The sequence below is a fragment of the Pantherophis guttatus genome, chromosome 2 (genome assembly GCF_059756535.1).
Source record: "Pantherophis guttatus breed Tessera chromosome 2, ASM5975653v1, whole genome shotgun sequence".
Taxonomy (NCBI): Eukaryota; Metazoa; Chordata; class Lepidosauria; order Squamata; family Colubridae; genus Pantherophis; species Pantherophis guttatus.
In genome coordinates this window covers 29,930,077-29,952,181 of record NC_142064.1, presented here as the reverse complement: position 1 = coordinate 29,952,181, position 22,105 = coordinate 29,930,077, and the positions used below count along the sequence as shown (strand labels likewise).

Genomic DNA, 22,105 nt, shown 5'->3' with positions numbered 1-22,105 from the left:
TTTTAATATATTTTCATGTGAGCTGTTTTGATTGTGGCAGCAATCAAAATATGTTCAATAAATAAATTTGTCTATCCTCAAAGTCAGTGTTTTTTCAACTTCAGCAACTTTTAGGTTGTATGGACTTCAACTCCCAGAATTCAGTGGTGAAATCCAAATTTTTTTTACTACTGGTTCTGTGGGAGTGGCTTGGTGGGCATGGTGTGGCTTGAGGGGCATGGCAGGGGAAGGATACTGCAAAATTTCCATTCCCACCCCACTCTGGGGGCAACCAGAGGTGGTATTTGCTGGTTCTTCGAACTACTCAAAATTTCCCCTACTGGTTCTCCAAAACCTGTCAGAACCTGCTGGATTTCACCCCTGCCAGGATTCATGAGCTACCTTGCGCTAAGCTTTCTCATATATATATATTATAAAGTTCATCAACAAGAAAGCCAATAATTGTGATTTTCTATAGCTTCAGCGTCACTTCAGAAAAAGCCCTGACTTGAGACCCATCAATCACACCTATCTTGTAGGACCATGCGAAATATCTTAAAAGGGTACTTTATAAAATAGATAAGTGTGAGTAAAATACTCAAGGAATTAAAGCAGCTCCTTCCTCTGAAATGTTTAGTGTGGCTCCTCTGAACATGTTTCATGATAGTCTGTACATGTTTGTGTTTATTTATGCTTTTCTGGCAGTTCCAGTGGAAGAGTCTGCACAATGCACATATAATAATGTATAGACATTTCTTAAGCTGAGCAATTTAAAGATGTGTAGATTTCAACCAGCCCTGTAGAATTCCCCAGCCCTGGTATAATTGACACAGACTATGTAGCTTAAAACTGCACCTCAAATCTTTGTGATTTGGCTGTTGAAACTATTTCCACAGGCACAAACAACATTGTGGCTTAATACTGATATTATACTATGGCACACTATGGTTTGGTATGTTTTGTGATATGTGGTTTGTGGTTATTCAATAATTATTGTTAAATAGGTAAGGCCTAATGAAAGCCACATTCTTTTATTCTTTGTCAGTCCAACCCGATGACTAAAGAATCCCTTAATTAGCAATGGGGGCAAGGAAGGAAAAATGAAGTGTGATGGGATTAGGACTCTGGGCTTGTAACCAAGAAGTACAATATTATTATTGCATATGCTGTTGCTTAGTCTTGCTGGTGCAAAATTGTTTCCATTCCTGCCTTTCAATTAAGTAATGTTGCCATTATATTTTAACAACTTGGTTGCCAAGTTTATACTTGGTTGTGAGTTTATATCACAGCACAATGGGATTTTGATGATATCTGTGTTCAATCAGCAGGTTGACAAATTTGTATAAGTGTTACAAGCCAGCTAACAAGAGAGCTTTTGTAGAAACCCAGGTGATTTGTCTCCTAGCACTTTGCAATTTCTGTCGATATTTCTTGCAGAGTGCCTCCTGCGCAAAATCTTCAGATAGATCTTTATTTAGAGCCACTGGACATAGTAGGTAAAAATCATGACTTTGCTGAGTTGCTTGTGATCTCTCCTCTATAGTAGGTCTTGCCCTGCTTGTTAGAAGGCATTCAAACTTTAATAAATTGCATATGATAAAAATATTTAAAGCATTTTAGTGGTGACACTGCAGCTACTAAAAAAAAATCGAAAATATTTCAAGTGATGTCTTGGGATTTAATGAAAGCAAACAAAAACCTACAACCAAGTAGGATGTAGATAATTGAAAGCATAATTGTACAATGAGAGATAGGACATCCACGCAAGTACAGCTTGGCCACCACGTAACTAAGTAAATACTGAAATACCATGCTTTATCAATAAGCATTTATCTTCATCTTTAGGAAAAATTCTAAAGCAAATTCTCTTTCATCAAACTTGAATGAGGATTGGCAGAAGAAAATATTTCTCTGCTCACCATTGTGTGTTCTGGAGTCAGTGGGCTTTTTCTAGGGCAAAACAGCATTATTTTTTGCTTCTTTGTTTTAGTTTTGAGTACTAGCTGGTTTTTACTATATGACCAAATGCCTTTACATCCTATTGGGATCTGAATAAGGATTCATCAGTATTGACAAAGGATTTATTGAAAATACTCTATAATCCAGGTCAGAATTGAAGCAAAGATTGTTTTTTCTTTTAGCGCAACATTAGCAAAACAGATTCTAGAGCAGGGGTGTCAAACTCGATTTCATTGAGGGGCGCATCATGGTTGTGTTTGATCTCAGAGGGCCAGAGTGGTGTGGCCAGGGTGGGTGTGGCCAGTTTGATGTCACTCATTGCTCTGTTTTTGGCTGTGACAGCTTCCTGCAGCCCTCTGCAAGTGAAAATGGAGCTTGGGGGCCTACCAGGGCTCTGTTTTTGGCTGTGAGGGCCTCCTGCAGCCCTTTGCCAGCAAAAACAGAGCTTAGGGAGGCTGTGCCCATGCTCCTTTTTCACTGGCAGAGGCACCGCGGACCAGTCCCTCACTATTTCCAGAGGGGGCCCACTGGCCAGATCTAAACACAGGCTGGATCTGGCTTGTGGGTCTTGAGTTTGACATCCCTGTTCTAGAGGGTGTCTTAAAAAAGGCTTGCTTGATTGCTGAATATCTGGCATGGACTCAAACAGCAAATCCGTGTTGGCAACACAATTGGGAAGAGTAAGAAAATGCTATTGCAGCTTTAATTAAAAGGGTTAACATTGTTTCAGTGGAAACAGTGGAAGGAGTATTTCTGTTGAGATCCACCTCATTATTATTATTTTTTTTAAAAACGAACAGATGTTTTGGGGATTATTTTATATTATGTCGTATTACTTAAATAAGTGGATGCCTCCCCCGCTCCCCCCAATTTCTAGTTTGCTGTCCTCTGGAATGCTCTCATAATAAAAGTTGTTTAAAATCAAAGGAAGCTTATTATGGCATCCTGTAGAAGGACTTGTGTGATCTGGAATATAAAAGAAAGCTTAAAAGACATACTGTGTTTCATCTGTGTTTTGTACTAATTACATGGACATGATCAAAGTATGTAAAACTGAGCAAGATCTAAAAATGAAAGAGTTTAGCCTTTAACTCACTTTAATAAAGGAGCAACTGAACAGCACTCTGGGCAATTTCAAAATCAGAATAAAGTGAACTAAGCATATAACATATGCGCATAATGGAGTTTAAGGTATTCAGTAGACTGAATATACACACATTGCTTGATTGACTCAGTTCTTTGGACTTGACAGTTTTTCAATCAAATCCTCTTGCCCTGTGGATTAAACTTTTGAAAACTATTTGTCAGTTTTAGCCTTCTTATCTGCCTTGAGCTTATTATCTGTAGATGAGTGCTTCATACCTCTGAGGTGAGCTTTTAATCAATGCCATTTAGATTACTGGAATGAACTGGCAACGGTTTTTAAATGAACTGATAAAGATATGCTGTTTGATGTGATTTGGCTGGTTTTGCATTAATATGGTTTGAGCCAACAATTGTGGTTTTTTTATTGATCATCAAAAAGGCAAGAGTAATTTTCACCCCTTTTCTTCTTTGTTTTACTGTTTTAAAAGAACCAATTCTAGTGAGCCCTACATAATTACAACATTAGTGGTTAATCCCAGTAACTGAATAATAAGAGAAGATTGCAAACATGCTAACCAACCAGCATTAGGTTTTTTTAATATACTATACTAGCTATTGTAATTTGTAAAAGTATTTCATGACTTATTGTTTTATGGTAAACCTGCTAATCATTTATTTAAGATTTAGCTAATTGTTTAGCAAATAATTTCTGTCCAGCATCATAGTTTAAAGTTGCCATGGTTTTTTGTTCACCCTTTCTGATGGTCCAGTTTCCTTAGCCATATATTAAACTAGAAACCTTTGATTTCCACAATCATATCTTTGTTGACGATGATATCTATGCACTTAATTTGCACTATGCACTATAGTTGTTATCCCTGTGAACTTCTAAACCTAGAAAGGTAAACTACAAAGTCTTTTCTGTAGTTGTTTATCTTGGATGGAGAATAGAATAGAATAGAATAGAATAGAATAGAATAGAATAGAATAGAATAGAATAGAATAGAATAGAATAGAATAGAATTCTTTATTGGCCAAGTGTGATTGGACACACAAGGAATTTGTCTTGGTGCATACGCTCTCAGTGTACATAAAAGAAAAGATACATTTGTCAAGAATCATAAGGTTAATGATAGTCATAGGGAACAAATAAGCAATCAAATCATATTAAGAAACAGTCAATATAAATTGTAAGGATACCAGCAACAAGGTGACAGTCATACAGTCATAAGTAGGAGGAGATGGGTGATAGGAACGATGAGAAGATTAATAGTAATGCAGACTTAATAACTAGTTTGACAGTGTTGAGGGAATTATTTGTTTAGCAGAGTGATGGCGTTTGGGAAAAAACTGTTCTTGTATCTAGTTGTTCTGGTGTGCAGTGCTCTATAGTGTTGTTTTGAGGGTAGGAGTTGAAAAAATTTATGTCCAGGATGCGAGGGGTTTGTAAATATTTTCACAGCCCTCTTTTTGATTCGTGCAGTATACAGGTCCTCAGTGGAAGGCAGGTTGGTAGTAATTGTTTTTTCTGCAGTTCTAATTATCTTCTGAAGTCTGTGTCTATCTTGTTGGGTTGCAGAACGAACTATAGAGGTGCAGATGACAGACTCAATAATTCCTCTGCAGAACTGTATCAGCAGCTCCTTGGGCAGTTTGAACTTTCTGAGTTGGTGCAGAAAGAACATTCTTTGTTGTGCTTTTTTGATGACATTTTTGATGTTAGGTGTCCATTTTAGGTCTTGAGATATGGTAGAACCTAGAAATTTGAAGGTCTCTACTGTTGATACTGTGTTGTCTAATATTGTGAGAGTGGTAGTATGGGAGGATTTCTTCTAAAGCCCACCACCATTTCTACGGTTTTGAGTGTGTTCAGTTCCAGATTGTTCTGGTCGCACCACGAGGCTAGTTGTTCAACCTCCCGTCTGCATGCGGATTCATCATTGTCTCGAATGAGACCGATCACTGTTGTGTCATCTGCGAACTTCAGTAGTTTAACAGATGGATCATTTGAGATGCAGTCATTGGTATATAGAAAGAATAGAAGTGGAGAGAGCACACAGCCTTGGGGGCCCCCTGTGCTAATTGTTCAGGTATCTGATGTGATTCTGCTTAGCTTCACCTGCTGCTTCCTGTCTGTTAGGAATATTAAGGATTTTCAATAATGGAGCTATGGGCCAGCTTGGCATTCTCTTCTTATACCTTCCAGTCATCAAAAACAATATCATCAGCATATACAAGATTGCTGATCTCTCTCCCAAGAGTTTTAATTCAAATTTCTATTTCTGCCAGATCAGCACTTTTCAAATGTTTTTGTGCGTATATGTTAAATTGGTGACGGTATATAACTTTTGCTCATTCCTTTTCCAAGGAAATGAATCAAATGAATCATTTGATTGATTGATTGATTAGATGCCATCAACTTGATGTTGAGTCTTAGTGACCTCTTTATATTTTTTTATCCATGTGATTTTCTTGGTAAAATGCATGAGTGATTGACTGTTGCCTACTCCTGTACAGTATGAAATGATGCTTTAATTTCTGTGATTAAAGTTACCTGTTTTCAGCATCTTCCTATATCCAATGCAAGTGCTTGTTTACTTTAGCTGGACAGTTTGGGTAACTTTCACACTTTAGGTGACTATACAGGAATTATATTCTGTTGGCATACAATCCCTACATTTTTCCCACTTCCCTCCTGGAAACATCCCTCACCCCAAAATGATGAGATAACAGAAAGAAATGGGGAAGAGGGGTTGAATCATTTAATTCATTTATATCATTTTGCTGCTGATCCCACAAATTATTCAATAGGAAGCTGAGGTAACCCACTACATCCATACTTTTTAACAGCTATCTGTAATCTGTTGTGGTCAGCATAGTCAAAAGCTTTTGTGTAATCAATAAATAAATTAAAAAATTACCCCTTTTTTGTGCGTGAAACTCTTGCATTTTTCATTATCTATCAGATGTTAGCAATCTGTTCCCAGGCACTTTTTCTTCTGAATACAGCTTGTATATTTGGCACCTCATTCCCTATGCATGTAATTCTAACAATTGTCTCATTCAGCAACCATTCAAAGTTACAACGATGCTGAAAAAATAACTTTATGACCAATGCCTTCATTCATGACTTCAGAACTTCCTTCAGTTACATGATTGCCATTGTATTCAGAATCATTGTCCTGTACCTGAGTCCTCTGCCCCCACCTGTTGTACAGATTACAAGAAATGAAGCAAGCACACAGTGGGGATTACACATCAAAAAGCAATTATGTGAAGGGAGGGAGGCTGAGGAGAGATTGCATACAGAAATTGCTTGGTTCTCCCCACACCCAGAGCAGAAAGATTGGAGAGAAAGGATTTCAAGAGAGTAAACAGAACCATCATAGGGAATACTGTTTGTATAGCATTCTTGTGAGGCCCACAAAATTACACCCCAAATTTGCATTATTTAATGAAACCTTCCATTTACCAGATCATGACATTCAGGCATATTATTCCAAGGGTTAAAATAAGTTTTATTAGCTAACTAAAAAGAAGAAACATTGCTTGGAAGCCACAGATAATTCGTCCATAACCACTGTAGATATTTGGAAGCAATACATCTTCTAAATCAGGGATGTCAAACTCGATTTCATTGAGGGCCGCATCAGTGTTGTGTTTGACCTCGGGGGGCTGGAGTGAGTGTGTGTGTCCAGATTGGGCATGGTCAGCTTGACATCCCTCGTGTCGGGGGCTCCTGTGGTAGTCTGAGCACTCTGTCAGAGAAAACGGGCCCCCAAACTCTGTTTTTGGCTGCTACAGCTTCCTGCAACCCTCTGCCAGAGAATATGGAGCTCTGTTTTCGCTGGCAGAGGCATTGTGGGCCAATCCTTCACTGTTTTCAGGGTGGCCCTGCAGGCCAAATCTAAGCACCCTACGGGCTGGATCTGGCCCCTGGGACTTGAGTTTGACACCCGTGTTCTAAATTCACTCTGACTGAAATTTATGGTATTTTTTTTTTACATCTGTAATTTCAGGCAGAATACTAGAAATAATCTGCTTGTACCCTTATAAATACCTCAGTCCTATCCATCCAGCGTCACTTCTTCTCAATGACTAGATGAATAGTACAGTTCTTGGAGAAAACATGTTAATAGAGTAAGATATTAAGAGGGGCTGGGAGTGGGAGGCACTGTTCTACAGTGGTTCTCCTCCTATCTCTCCGACCGGTTGCAGTCTGTGTTGGCAGGAGAGCAGAGGTCGACTTCAAGACACCTTACTTGTGGGGTGCCGCAGGGGTCGCTCCTTTCACCTCTTCTTTCAACATTTATGTGAAGCCGCTGGGTGAGATCATCCGTGGTTTTGGGGTGCAGTGCCATCTTTACGCTGATGATACTCAGCTGTACATCTCCACCCCAGACCTTGCAGTGATGTCCCAGTGCCTCGAGGCCGTGCGGATCTGGATGGGGAGAAGCAGGCTCCGACTCAACCCTTCCAAGACTGAGTGGCTTTGGCTGCCGGCGTTCCGATATAGCCAGCTGATACCATCGTTGACTATTGGGGGTGAGACATTGGCCCCCATGGAGAGGGCTCGCAACTTAGGTGTCCTCCTGGACACACGGCTGTCTTTAGAAAAACATATGACGGCCGTGGCCAGGAGAGCTTTCTATCAGGTTCGCCTGATTCGCCAGTTGCGACCCTTTCTGGATCGGGACTCCTTATGCACAGTCACTCATGCCCTCGTCACTTCTCGACTGGACTACTGTAATGCTCTCTACATGGGGCTCCCCTTGAGGTGCACGCGGAGGCTCCAACTGGTCCAGAATGCGGCCGCGCGGGTGATATTGGGAGCGACATGGCGCTCACATGTAACACCTCTCCTACGCGAGCTGCACTGGCTCTCAGTGGCCTTCTGAGTGCACTTCAAGGTATTGGTTCTTACCTTTAAAGTGCTCCATGGCTTAGGACCTGGGTACCTACGAGACCACCTTCTGCAACCTATAACCTCCCACCAACCAGTACGCTCCCACAGAGTGGGCCTCCTCAGGGTACCATCACTAAAGCAATGTCGACTGGTGGGTCCCAGGGGGAGAGCCTTCCCTGTGGGGGCACCTACCCTTTGGAACAGGATACCCCCAGGGATAAGAATAATCCCAGATCTTCGTACTTTCCATCGGGCACTTAAGACCTTCCTCTTTCACCAACCCGGGCTGGCATAATTAATTTTTTCTTTCCTTTTCCTAATTGTGTAAATTTTATTCTGAAGATCTTAACTTAACTGATAAGCCAAATTGACTTAATTATTATTTATTGCTTCTATTCACATTTTTATATATATGTTTATTTTGACTGTTCACCTCCCTGAGTCCTTCGGGAGAAGGGCGGTATAAAAAATTAAATAAATAAATAAATAAATAAATAAATAAATAAATAAATAAATAAATAAATAAATAAATAAATAAATAAATAAATAAATAAATTGAAAGAAATTGTATGCTCTTTCTGTTACAGTTTTTATGTTCATTTACATAAAAATGCCAATTGCCAGTGCCTTCAGAAATGCAATATGTGTGCTAGCTTTTCTTTTTTTTAACATCTAGGACTATTTATGTTTATTTTCCTATTTTAAGAAACATAACTGAGCATGCAGGAAGTTGTTAAAGAGATTGTTTTTCACTGCAGTTGGGAAAGCATGAGTGCTAAAGCCAGCTAATGTACTGTGTGATTTAAGCAAGTGGCCCTGAAGATAATATAGTATTCCAGGTGCTTTTAAGATGCTATTAACCACTGAGCCATGACTAATGTATATGTGATGTGTAACTGTGATGTGAGAATGTCACAGTTCTCTTTCTGGGTTATACCCATATATATGAGCAATGCTAGGTTGTTTTTGTGAATCAACATAATTATAGCAACTTTATATTTAAATTTCTTGTTTTCCTTTTTGCATAATTATGCAAAATTATTTGTAACTATGCATCACACAAATGGGGTGCTAACTATAACTTTGATGTCCAATAAACAAATATGGCCTCTTTGGATAGTGGGATGAGTGGCATATAAATTTAGTAAATAAATAAAAATATATTGTAGATTAGGGGTGTCAAACTCAAGGCCTAGGGGCCAGATCTGGCCCACGGGGTGCTTAGATCTGGCCCTTGGGGCCTCCCTGGAAACAGTGAAGGACTGGCCTACAGTGCCTCTGCCAGAGAAAACAGAGCTCTGTTTTCCCTGGCAGAGGATGCAGGAGGCCGTCGCAGCTGAAAACGGAGCTTGTCAGGGCTGCGTGCGGCCCTTCTGGGCTCTGTTTTTGCTGACAGGATTGCAGGAGGCTGTTGCAGCCGGAAACGGAGATCAGGAGCCTGTTTTCATTGGCAGAGCACTTGGGCCACCAAAGGCGCCCTGACACGAGTGACGTCAAGCTGGCCATGGCCACCTTGGTCACGCCAACCTTGGCCCCCCAAGGTCAAACACAACCCTGATGCAGCCCTCGATGAAATCGAGTTTGACATCCCTGTTGTAGATAATGTAGACTTGTGAGTTTATCCTGTATTAGTTCAGAAAGACCCAGTTGTATTTCACTAAGTAAATACATATCGAGCCAGCAAAAATTAATTGTAACACACAATTCTATTATATGGTTCACTTTTAACTAGAGATGATACTTTTTAATGGAAGCACTTTACAGAATCATATAAATCTCTAGAAACATTACGGCCTAAAGAATGTAAGAACCTGTACCAGACCTAAACAAAGAACTTAAATATTAAGTTCATTAATTAAAATAAATGAGCTTTTTACTATTTCCATCAAATTTTGGAATTTGAGGAAAGTATGTTACCCATCTTGCCAAAGGCAAATCATTTCAAAATAATTCAAGAATGTGTTGGAACTGCAGTGAATAGATATCATACCTTTCCGGTATTTATTAAAGCTGTCCAATTTTGTCAGTTCTCTATTAGAATCTGAAAAGAATTTTTAATCTTTCATATTAAGGATACTTTGAAAATGTCTTCTTAAGCAGTTTTAGAATACAACAAGGGTATAAGGTTACAGCCCTGCATTTCTTTTAAAATTATGTCTATCCACTCATCACAAATTGCCCCTCACAAAGATGCTGAGGATACAACTTTGATGGCTGGAAACAAGAAAGATGTTGCTGATCTCTTGCTGAAGGTGAAAAAGACATTTTGTATAAATCCTTGATAACGACAGCAACAAAAAAACACCCCTAAGATTGCATCTACAAATGGCGCAAATGCTATGCAATTAGGCAGGGAAAATGTCGACAGACATATTCTTCCTTGTCTCAGAAATTCACAGTTGTAGTCAGGAAATAAAGAGGCATTTGTTACTTGAAAGAAAACTTATGGCATGCCTGGGCAAAATATTAAAGTGCAGAGACATTATTATGAAAAAATATATATTGTCAGGTTCATTAATGTAGTTGTAACATGTCTGTAAAAGCTGGACAATTAGAAAGGGTTAACAAACAGAAATGATGATTTTGAATGGTGGTGTTTGAGTAAGTTGCTGAGAATACCTTGAGCTGCAAGAAGAACAAATAATTCAATAGAAGATGAAGTAAAACCAAACTTCTCATTAGACACACCAATAATAAAACTAAATAAAATACAGGTAATCCTCAATTTACAACAGTTCATTTAGTCACCGTTCAAAGTTACAACGGCACTGAAAAAAGTGACTTATGACCATTTTTCATACTTACAACCATTGCAACATCCCCAGGGTCACGTGATTTACATTGCAGTGTCCCGGGGTCATGTGAACATATTTTGTGACCTTCTGACAAGCAAAGTCAATGGGGAAGTCAGATTCACTTCATAACTGTGTTACTAATTTAATACCTGCAGTGATTTACTTAACAAATGTGACAAGAAGGGTCGTAAAATGGGACAAAGCTCATTTAACAACCTTCTCACTTAGCAACATAAATTCTGGGCTCAGTTGTGGTCATAAATCAAGGACTACCTGTATTTTCTATGCATACCATATGAAGACAAGAGGCATTAAGACCAGACCCTGATATGTCTAAAAATCAGAGCAATTGGAAAAAATGCCAATATGAGATAAGGTTAGCTATTATCCCCATTGAGGCATGAAAGTTGGAGATGATTGAACAACTGAAAAGCAAACACTATCTGTCTATTTAAAAAAAAAGAGAGAAGGAAAACAGAAATGATGGAACTGTCTGGTTAATTAGAACAGATGCATTCAAAATCGAGGGGGAGTAAATCAGTGGTGGATTGCCCCTGGTTCGGACCGGTTCTATAGAACTGATAGTAAAACTGGTGGGAGGCTCTGCCCACTGACTCTGATGTCATTAGAAGCGATCTGCGCATGCGCAGAAGCAAGGCGTGTGCGCAAGTGTAGCGAGCACGCACATGTGATCCCGTTGCAAACTGGTAATAAAGGTAAGTAGAACCCATCCCTGGAGTAGATGCCTTCTTTAACCACGTAGAAGAAAGGTCATGTGAACAGGTTTTATATAAATTGTTCTGGTTGATCCCTCTGTAATACAAACACACTGTGTCATACAGTACAAACACAAAGACAGAGACTCACATACACAGAGACAAACAACACCCATTAATATCTTTAATCTCATTGAATTGCCTGTCTAGCTAAATTTCTTGAAAAGGTGGATAATCACCTGGACATATGAATAGACTCATGAACAATGCCAACTATTAGTAGAGCCTGCATGCTGTAAATCAGAAATCTTGTATTTTCACAAAAGATTCAAAAGAAACAGGTATTTTATCTTGAAGGGATGATTTGGATTAAGAATAGGAAACAATTCTCTTTGTTATTAATGAATGGCTGTGATTTACTTTTATTTTATTTTATTTTAATGTTTGAGTAAGATCAATTTTCCAGCTGTCATGGAATATAAGAGCAGTGCGAAACAAAGAAAGTAAGTCTCGGTGGGAAGTATTGTAAAAAAAACCACTTATTACCTCCTCTCAACAAACCAGTTCACAGAACGTAATGCCAGCTGCATCATTGAAACTGATGAAATGTGATATTTCATCTATCAAACTATTGCGATTTTCATTTTTTCCCCTTGTCTAACATTAATTCAGAGGAAAAAGATATTCTGTAGTGCTAGGCTATACTGTATGTAGAATGCTAATATATGGAGAATGTGTTACATATGCAAGTAGAAGTGGTAGATTGTTCCCTCCTGCGAGAAGTCCATGCAAAGTTGAATTAAAAGTTAAAGCTCAATTCAGTTGAAGGAAGATATACTTAGTGCTTGTATTTATTGGGAGAGAGATACATTCTGTGTATCAGCATTTTTCTGACTTTATCAATATCGATATCATAAATCTGGAGAAGACATAAGAAAGAATGGTTCCTTTCATACAACAGAGTTATAGTATGGAAGGAAATTTGCCATTTTGAGTAATTTTTCTGCCACCAGCATTTATGCCTTTTAATAAAATGTATTGCTTGGAAAAAGTACAAGCAGATTTCTGATTGTTGTTTTTTTTTACCACCACAGACTAACACGTTTCCTCTACGTACATTGTCTACTTCTAGTGTGTTACTGTATGGAGATCCTTTCAGTTCAAATGCTAATTTGTTTACCTTACTCCCCAGTGCAGTAGTTGAAGTTTCTTATGCAGGAAGAAAGTCTCTTATTTCAGCTTTATTTCTGGAGAATGAGTCATCTAATTTAGCCATCATGGGCCTTGGTATGGGCTTCAGATTGTGACTCATTTATTCCTCAGATTGCTGGTAAAATAAACCTCGTCTAGATGAACAATAATTATGTCAAAGTAATCTCCAAGGATGTCCATCTATTACTGCGAATTCTTTAGCATATTAGCTCATTTTGATGATTTTAGAAAGATGTTTTAATTAGTAATTGTAAAAAAGAAGAGTGGTTCTTAGCACATACTGACATTTGCAATCTCTATGACTAAGTGACCTCCAAGGGACCAGATTTAATACCTTTAGAGTAGGGGTGTCAAATTGGCGGCCCTTGGTTCGGATGTGTCACATGCATACCACGCCCAACCCAGCTCTGCGAATGGGAAAAACTTCACGAAATGTCACATGACAGCAACGTGAGGTGCCGAGTTTGACACCCGTGCTTTAGAGAATCAATTTATTTATTTTCATTCGTGCTGCATACTAAAAACATAACTGGGAGATAATTAATCTTTAAGTGGCATCATTTTGGAGGGTTTTGTGGCATTTGTATATTAATCAATATTTGCCTGGTACATTTGAACTACTACTACCGTGTTTTCCCGAAAATAAGACCCTGTCTTATATTTTTTTGAACCCTGAAATAAGCGCTTGGCCTTATTGCCCGATTGGGCTTATTATCAGGGGATGTCTTATTTTGGGGGAAACGGGGTATGTATAAGATTCCTATTGATTATGTACCATCAAGTCATTGCTAACTCTTAATACCAATAATTTTTTTCTGTGACAATCTGTCCCTAACCTGTCCCAAAGGTGCTTTTTCAGGAGGCAACTGGACTGTTTTTTTCTTTTTGAAGATTTTTCGCTTCTCATCCAAGAAACTTCTTCAACTCTGACTGGATGGTGGGGAATGGAAGGATTTATATTCCTTGCAGACAGCTGGTCATTTGCATACATTTAGAGGGTCGTTGAAGCACTTGGCCTGGATGACTGAGAATCTCTACAGACTTTTAGCTATACAATTTGGGATGAACACCTTTTGAATGGTGTGGGAGTAAAAATGGATTTCCAGAGGGAAAAAATGCAGACTACAGGAACCAGGAACACTACTCAGGTGACCCTGAGGACACAGATAAACCTCCAAGTGCTTCAACAACCTTCTAAATGGATGCAAATGACCAGCTGTCTGCAAGGAATATAAATCCTTCCATTCTGTCAGAGCTGAAAAAGCTTCTTGAATGAGAAGCGAAATGTCTTCAAAAGGAAAAGGAAAAGAAAAAGAAAAGACAAGAAAAAACAAAGTTTAGTTGTCTTCTGAAAAAGCACCTTTGGGACAACCATGACCTGGATGACTGAGAATCTCTACAGACTTGTACCTAACCTGGTCTTTCAGGTTTTCCAATGGTATACCTGTTGCTGCTTTAACTCTATTCACATTGCTGCTAGTCATCCTTTTCTTCTCTTTTTTTCTTTCTATCTTTCTATTAATAGAGCCTTTTGTAGAGAGCTGGGTCTTCACATCATATGTCCAAAGTAGGATCCTGTAATTTGAGCGGAAGTCATGTGGGAATTTGGGATTAACTTGTTTAATGATCCATTTGTTTGTTTTCTTGGCTGTCCGTGGTATCCTCAAAAGACTTCTTTAACACCAAAGTTCAAAAGCATCATTACTCTTCCTAGGATTCTTAAGGAAGCCTGCAGTTTTCTTAGGAACTTGAAATGTGTTTTTATACCTGTTTGTTTTTTATAGTGAAATTTAAAAATATTGATTAAGAATGGAAGGAAAAACCATACTTAATTTTTATAATATCCTGATCTACTCCATTTATTGTGATGACAACTTAGATTATAATTAAACTTCTTCAGAATCTCTTTAGACTCTTTTTATAATGACGAAAACAAAGTATTTATTTATTTAAAAACAATGTATTTAAAATACATTCATGTATTTTAAAAATAACAAGTTTATTAGAATTTTGTGAAGGACAGATTTATTTAACAAAAAGATAAAATAAAAATAAACTAGAAATATTCTGATTTCCACAGTAAATGTTTTCTTCCTCATATCAGGGTGAAATGCTCCCGGTTTGGACCGGATCACACGATCCGGTAGCGATTGTAGCAGGTGGTTCGGAGAAGCGGTAGCGATGGCGGCATGAGGCTTCTTCCACCCACCTGGGTGTCATTACTTCCTGTTTTTAAAAAGTAAAAAAAAAGGCTCTGACGGTTGTGCGCCACAGCTGTAATTGTAAGAGCCTTTTTTTACCTTTTTAAAGCATTTTTTTACAACCTATTCGCTCGAATAAGTTGTAAAAAAATGCTTTAAAAAAGTAAAAAAAAAAAAGTTGGCCAAGCCCACCCAGTCACATTACCCCCCCCCCCACCAAGCCAGCCCACAGACCGGTAGTAACAAATTTTACATTTCACCACTACCTCATATATTAGCTTTAACTAAACCAAACAAAACAACCCGGCGTCAACTAACTTTACAAATTTAGCTGAAATTTAAATTTCCAATTACTTATTTTAATTTGTTTTCCAGAAAGATAAAATATATTTCAAATTATTTTCAATCAGCAAATAATCACTTAGAAATATACAGAAAATACAAAGGTAGCTGTAATGATATATAGGAAAGACATTGGGAGATGAAGCCAACAGATGCTGCCTAGGAAGCAGTCAGATCACATACCCGCAGCTGCATTGTGGGCAGAGCAAATAGCTCAGCTCAGAAGGGGGCCTCCCTTGAGCAGTAAAGGTGATAGTGAGAGAATTATACCTTGCAGACTTACAAGGCTCTGTTATTGTAGCTTTACAATAAAGTAGAATTAGTTTAGCTGTTTCCTATTTGGTCTACCTGATAAGACTGACATCAACACTGGCAAGGCAAGCTATATTATTGCAGTAGTTATACAATACTGTATTAATATAACACAACCCAATAATGTTATGTAATGTAATATATTATCATATCATTTATTGAAATGTTATGTTATGTTATGTTATGTTATGTTATGTTATGTTATGTTATGTTATGTTATGTTATGTTATGTTATGTTATGTTATGTTATGTTATGTTATGTTATGTTACGTTATGTTGAAATATGTAATATTGAAAAAAACATCTGGGTTTGAGCCAGTTTCAGCCCAACTTACTTTACAGGGTTGTTGTTGTGGGGAAAACCAGAGAAGGAAGGGGTATTAGGTATGTTCACTGCCTTGAATTGTACATTAAAAAACTAGGAAAAAAGTCTGTATTTGCATAACCTCCCTTTCTGCTCTGTCTCCCCATCTAACTCCCTTTTCAAATTGTACATTAATTGACCTACTCTATGCATCTGAGGAAGGGACATGGTGGCTTAGTGGCTAAGATGCTGAGCTTGTCAACCGAAAAGTCGGCAGTTCAGCAGTTCAAATCCCTAGTGCTGCGTAACAGGGTGAGCTCCTGTTACTTGACCCAGCTTCTGCCAACCTAGCAGTTTGAAAGCACATAAATAATGCAAGTAGAAAAATAGGGACCACCTTTGGTGGGAAGGTAACAGCGTTCCGTGCGCCTTTGGCATTTAGTCATGCTGGCCACATGACCCCAGAGACATCTTTGGACAGCGCTGGTTCTTCGGCTTTGAAACGGAGATGAGCACTGCCCCCTTGAGTCAGGAACGACTAGCACATATGTGCAAGGGGAACCTTTACCTTTACCTTTATGCATCTGAGGAAATAGGACAGTGTTTTTCTTTTTTTAAAAAAAAACAAAAATTTATTACCTTTCAGAAAAGTATAAAATACAAAAGAGCAAAGTAAAAAGAATTTAAAAGAAAAGGGTAAAGGGGTAGGTAGAGGAAAAGCAAAATTGGGGACTGCAGACAAAAAGCTATAGAAAAAAGTTCCAATTTTCTTCTGTACAGATAAAAAATAAACTGAGTCAATTCCCCTTTGAACTAGAATAAGTTATAACAAACAGTACTTCTACTATAAGCCAGTCTAGTCATCAAAAGCCAAGATTAAAATTTCATTTCTTTAACTTTCAAGCAAAAAAAATCTAAGAGTGGTTTCCAAGTAGAAACGAAGCTAGACAAAGTCTTTTCTTTAATCAAAGCAGTCAGTTTCACTATCTCCTCTGACTCTGTTAATGTTATCACCCGTTCTTCCAATATTGGTATATATGAGTCCTTCCACCTCAAAGCATAGAGGGAAGGTCACATTCTGATACATCAGAAGAGTCACGCTCTTCTAAGAGTCCTGTCAGGAAGGTCTTTGCCTCTTAATAAGATCTGTTAACCAACAAAGGTGCTGTGAGTTGCCTTCTGATTTTTTGTTTTCCAGGACTCTGACAAAACCTGTTATTCATGTGTTTTAAGAATTAAAGCCTGTGAGATTAAAAGGCCTTGAGTGTTTTAAATTAAACAGTCAGTCTTTGTTACTTCCAAACTATGGGTTGTAAGCCATTATTTGATCTGGAAGGAGTACTTGGATTAAAATGGGGGGGGGGGGAGTTAGATCCATTAACAATTATGAACCTATGAACTATTGCATCACAACACCACTATTGGTAGTCATGCTTAAAAAGTTGTTTGTGCCTGCCACCCCAGTTGTAGCAAAACTGGGTTTTTTGCCAAAAAGTAGCCAAATGTTATCATGAAAGTCTCCTTAAGCTTTTACGCACCATTTCTGTAAATCAAATCCAGGCTACTTTTCTGTAGCTGGGACCCACATTCTGCCTTCCTTGTGTTGATGCCCTAGAGCAGTGATGATGAACCTTTTCAGCACCGAGTGCTGAACAAAATTGTGCAGAAACATTGTGCAAGCTCTTTGGGGCCTTGCAGTGGTGGGATTCAAATAATTTAACAACCGGTTCTCTGCCGTAATGACCAGTGGGTGAGGCCATGGCCAGGGGTTGTGACAGGCAGCACTCAGCTTCCTGCACCCCACTGCTCCCCATTTTGGGCCTAGTAGGCTTCCCTGCAGCCTCTTGGGAACAAAAACAGGCTGCAGGGGGACTTCGGGAAGGGGCGGGGCGGGGCCAGCCAGCCAGCAATTTAACAACCGGTTCCGCCAAAGTGGTGCGAACCGGTTGAATCCCACAACTGGGGCCGTGCTCCTGAAAAGCTGAACTTCTAGGTTCCAGCACGCATGCATGCCTGATGATCAGCTGTCGCAGCCTGGTTTTCGGCACTGCAGCACGTGTGAAGGACAGCTGATCGTCGTGCGCACATGCACACCAGAAACCCAGAAGACAAACAGGGAAGGTCGCATGTACCGGGCGACATGGCTTCGAGTGCTATTTTGGGCACACATGCCATAGATTCGCCATCACGGCCCTAGAGGCATAATGAATGAAACTGCATCTTACACATTGAGTGGTGTGGTCCCCCCCACTTCCTTGTTTTCACAAGCCTTTAGCATTATTCAAGCATTATTTTAATGTTTTAAATCCAAGTCTAAAGCTTGAAACATTGACATTGCCCTTAAAACTGGAAAGCATGCTATTGATTCTTAGTACTCTGTTGCTGAATTTCAGGGCTTGGTTGAAGGAGGCTCTGGAGAACCATTTCAGACTGTGTACTGTGCTTAACAGATCTGATTAATGTAAGCAAATATATTCCACAGTAAGTTTTCCAGCAATGCCAAAATGTATGAAAAGATAAAGGAGAATATTTGTAGCTCAGGTTGAAGTGAGGGGTGCTTGGTGCTCTCTGAGATGCTCCAATAATGTTGCCTAATTTGGGTAATGAAACATCTGTAAGAAAACAACCAAGTTCAGAGAACAGCAAGGACCTCTCAGGATGAAAAGAATAAGGTTCTTCTCTTTCCTTTTTCATATTATTATTTTTTAAAAAAAAAAAACTAAAATGTAAGGATTTACATGTGATTTTGAACAATTTCATGACAGAGATTTATTCAGATGATCTTTGTTATTGTAGGCATCAGAAGAAACACTGTACCATCAAAATGAAGAAGAAATGGTTCTCCAAGGAACGGACCAGTATCGTGTTAGGAGGTTGTCCTGCCGTAACCTCCAGCTTCCTCCTTTGGCATTTAGACAGCTGGAGCAGGTAGACTGGGAGAAAAAGACTGATCCAGAGATGGTGCAGAGGCCCACCAACCTTCCACTGAGAACTCTTCCTCTAATTGCTATTACTGCTGCGGACACTGTCAGGTAAACATGGAAACCTATTTCTTGTTCCTTATGACGGCTGAGGCACAGTGTTTCAACAGCTAGGTTTCTGGTTGTGTGTGATAAAAAAAAACACCTTTGACTCTTAATCATGAAGTAAATTAAGACAGCTTACCTCTAATGAAAGGCACTTTTAAAATATTGTAGGCTAATATAACAGTGGTCTTAAATAGTAATTCTGACAAGAGGGGCAGTAAAGAGAAGCAAAAATGCAGGGTTTTAAAGAAATAAAAAAAAACCATCACCGTTTATGCCACATAGTTCTCTAGTTAATGCCAAGAATAAACTATAAGAATAAATTGAGTGAAACTATTTATTTGCCTTCCCTCTGCACCAATGCTTTATTGTATAGTATAAAACAAGAGCATGTGATCCCAAAATCTTGAACTCTAATTCCACATATCCTTGGTTAGCTTAGCCAAAATTTAGAAGCACTGAGTTTTATAACTCAGCAGTTCTTAAAAGTACGTTTATCTCATTTGGACCCAAGCAAATTTAGTAGTTTTGAAAGCCACGTGCTCCATTTTTCTAGAATTGTACCATTCAGAATGCTTAAATGCTCTTCCGTAACAAAATTAAGTCAGCTATATCCATGACTCTTAAATCATCACTTCAGATTGGCACATAATCTGCTTCTTGAAAGTGATAGAGTACTATCTATATGATGTCTCAGTGGCTGGGATTACTGTAGATGAGGGGAATATTGCTGAGAGAGAGAGAGATAATAAGGACCAAGATTATCCATCATAGGGAGAACTGCCATGTACATTCACCTGTATTGCTAAAGTTAGCCTAATATCACATAGCCTGTGAAATGCATATGACTAGGCAGATGATGGGTAGTGGAAATGACCCATTTTTCCATTCCTGTCCTCAAGACTGATTGTGATTCCTATTGTTGAATTGATCTGATAAATAGGATTTTTTATACCTGTGGCCAAGACAGAGAGCCACATCCTCTTTTTGTTAAGATCAATACCCCTTCTTGATGTTTAGTGTGGCAGAAAGAGGAAGCGTCAGCACACAATATTAAATGTATCTAACACACTTGAGAATTCCTAAAACCAAGTCACAGGCGAAGGAGTTCAAATATGAAAATATACATCCAAGAAGTTTGGCTTGGTGACTTTACATATGTTATCACTCCAGCCAATGAGTAGAATTAGCAAAATGCCAAAAGGAAACATCCTAGATTAATGCAAGAAAAAATTTGCACACAACTGATGAGTGAACAGAAAGTAGTATCACATTTTGAAGACAGGAATGCGCTGCACATATAAAATTAGAACGTTCCTCCGAGGAAGTCAAAAGAGCATACAATTAAAAGGGGATATGCTGATTATCACAGGTGTGTTAGCAGAGGTGACGCATGCAAAGATTTTCACAGCATGTGGATCTTTGTCACACGTCACAGAAAATGTCATTGTCCATCTTCCTGCATAACATAAATTGTGTGTTTAGTCACTGTGCTTAATTTGGTTTTAATTTTTTTGAAAGTACGTTTATATCTGAAGTCAGAAAATGTATACGTATATGCTATAATATATTGATGCTAGGCTGAAATGGAGAAGAACCATCACTGTCACATTTATAACATTTTTAAAAAGCTGCTGAGCAAGAATGTAACTTACTGTCTTAGTGTCATGAAGGTCTGGATGGGGAGAAACAAGCTCAGACTTAATTGAATGCTGTTTGTCCAAAACACAGAACCATTTCATTGGTTTGAACTGTAATTATGGATGGGCTCATCCTCTCCCTAAAGAACTGATTCATAAACTGGGGTCCTTCTGGATTTTCTGCTCTCGTTGCCTTCGAAAATACTTTGGAACCTTTGTTTGGTGCAAAATGCAGTGATTAGGCTGCAGTTTGCTGCTATGTTAGTATTGCACCTATGTTTAATGCACTGTACTGGTTACTAAAAGACTCCAGGGCATCTTTTCAGTATTCAGTATTCTTGTTTTGACCTTTAAAGCCTTACATTTAAAGTGTACTTAGAGATGGTCTCTTCTAGGTAGAATTTTCCCAGTTTATACATGCGTCCAGGGAGATCCCCATCCTTATAACCATCCCATTCAGGGAACTTTGCTTGGAGGTAGTCATTCTTGGTGGTGTTTCTCATGCTTTGAGATCCAAGCTCCCAGGATTTGTCTGGCAGTGTATAGTCTTCTGCAAGTTGCTGAAAACTTTGGTTTCTTTATTTGATCTCTAATATTCTACTTTTTACATATGTTTATATTATATATACACTCCAGTAGACAAAACTGAACCGGGCAATATTGTAAAATTAATAGTTACTCTTTCATTTCAGGAAATGCAGATGTTTGTTGAGCAGCTTAGAGGAGTATTATCCTCTCCATGCTGTACCCTCAGAATAGCTCTGAATGGATGGGCCAGCAAAAAAAAAAAAAAAAAAAAAATCATAAGAAGAAGTTTGATTCTGAAGCTCCTGACAGTTAGCAACTTTATCATAGGCTGAATTTAGTACCTTAGATCAGAGATTTATGGAGATGGAAAGGAGCATGTAGGCCATCATCCAAATCTGCTCAGCCTGAGTATCTAAATTAAAATATATACAGTGTTCAGACTATTTGGATTTGAAATGTTTAGATTTTTAAAAGACAAAAAACAATCCTTTTTGCTGTACATGCTGGATTTCCATGCAGCATCTCAAGCACTGCAGTTATGGATTCATTGCTGAACCTTTTCTTTTTCAGTTATTAGATGCAATATCCAAGAGTCACAGCAGGTGGCAACACATAGCAGTCTTTGGTTGATACTAGAAAAAAGCCAAGATTAGGGTGTAATTGGGAGGTCATTTGATTAGAAAAGCTCTAGGCTATTGGTTAGGTTGGGAAGTCAGCATGTACCCTTAAAGAATGGCAAACCACATTTTTATTGTTTTGAAGCAATCTACACAGACATGCCTGTATGATCACCAGGAATTGAGTTTGATTCAAGGAAGTTCTTACCTTATTTTCTAGCAGGAATAGCCAACTCTCCAGAAGATAGGCTTAAGATACAGAAGGATCTTGACCAATTTGAACATTGGGTGTTATCTAACAAAATGAAATTCAATGGTGAAAAAAGTAAGGTTCTACATTTAGGCAACAAAAACCAAATGCACAGATATAGTATAGGTTGTATCTCGCTCAATAGTAGTAACTGTGAGAGGGATCTTGGAGTCCTAGTGGCAACCATTTAAATATGAGCCAGCAGTGAGCAGCAGCTGCCAAAAAAGCCAAC

At 38.6% G+C, this 22,105-nt stretch overlaps 1 protein-coding gene across 2 annotated transcripts in view; it reads left to right on the top strand.

The window, feature by feature from the left end:
• PDE4D (phosphodiesterase 4D) overlaps positions 1 to 22,105 on the top strand; it is a 706,231-nt gene that overhangs the window by 171,867 nt on the left and 512,259 nt on the right. For both annotated transcript variants that reach the window (XM_060690685.2, XM_034440934.3), the window contains exon 3: positions 18,609 to 18,844. In XM_060690685.2, coding sequence (XP_060546668.1) covers positions 18,609 to 18,844 — 236 coding nt within the window. The remainder of the gene's footprint in view (positions 1 to 18,608; positions 18,845 to 22,105) is intronic.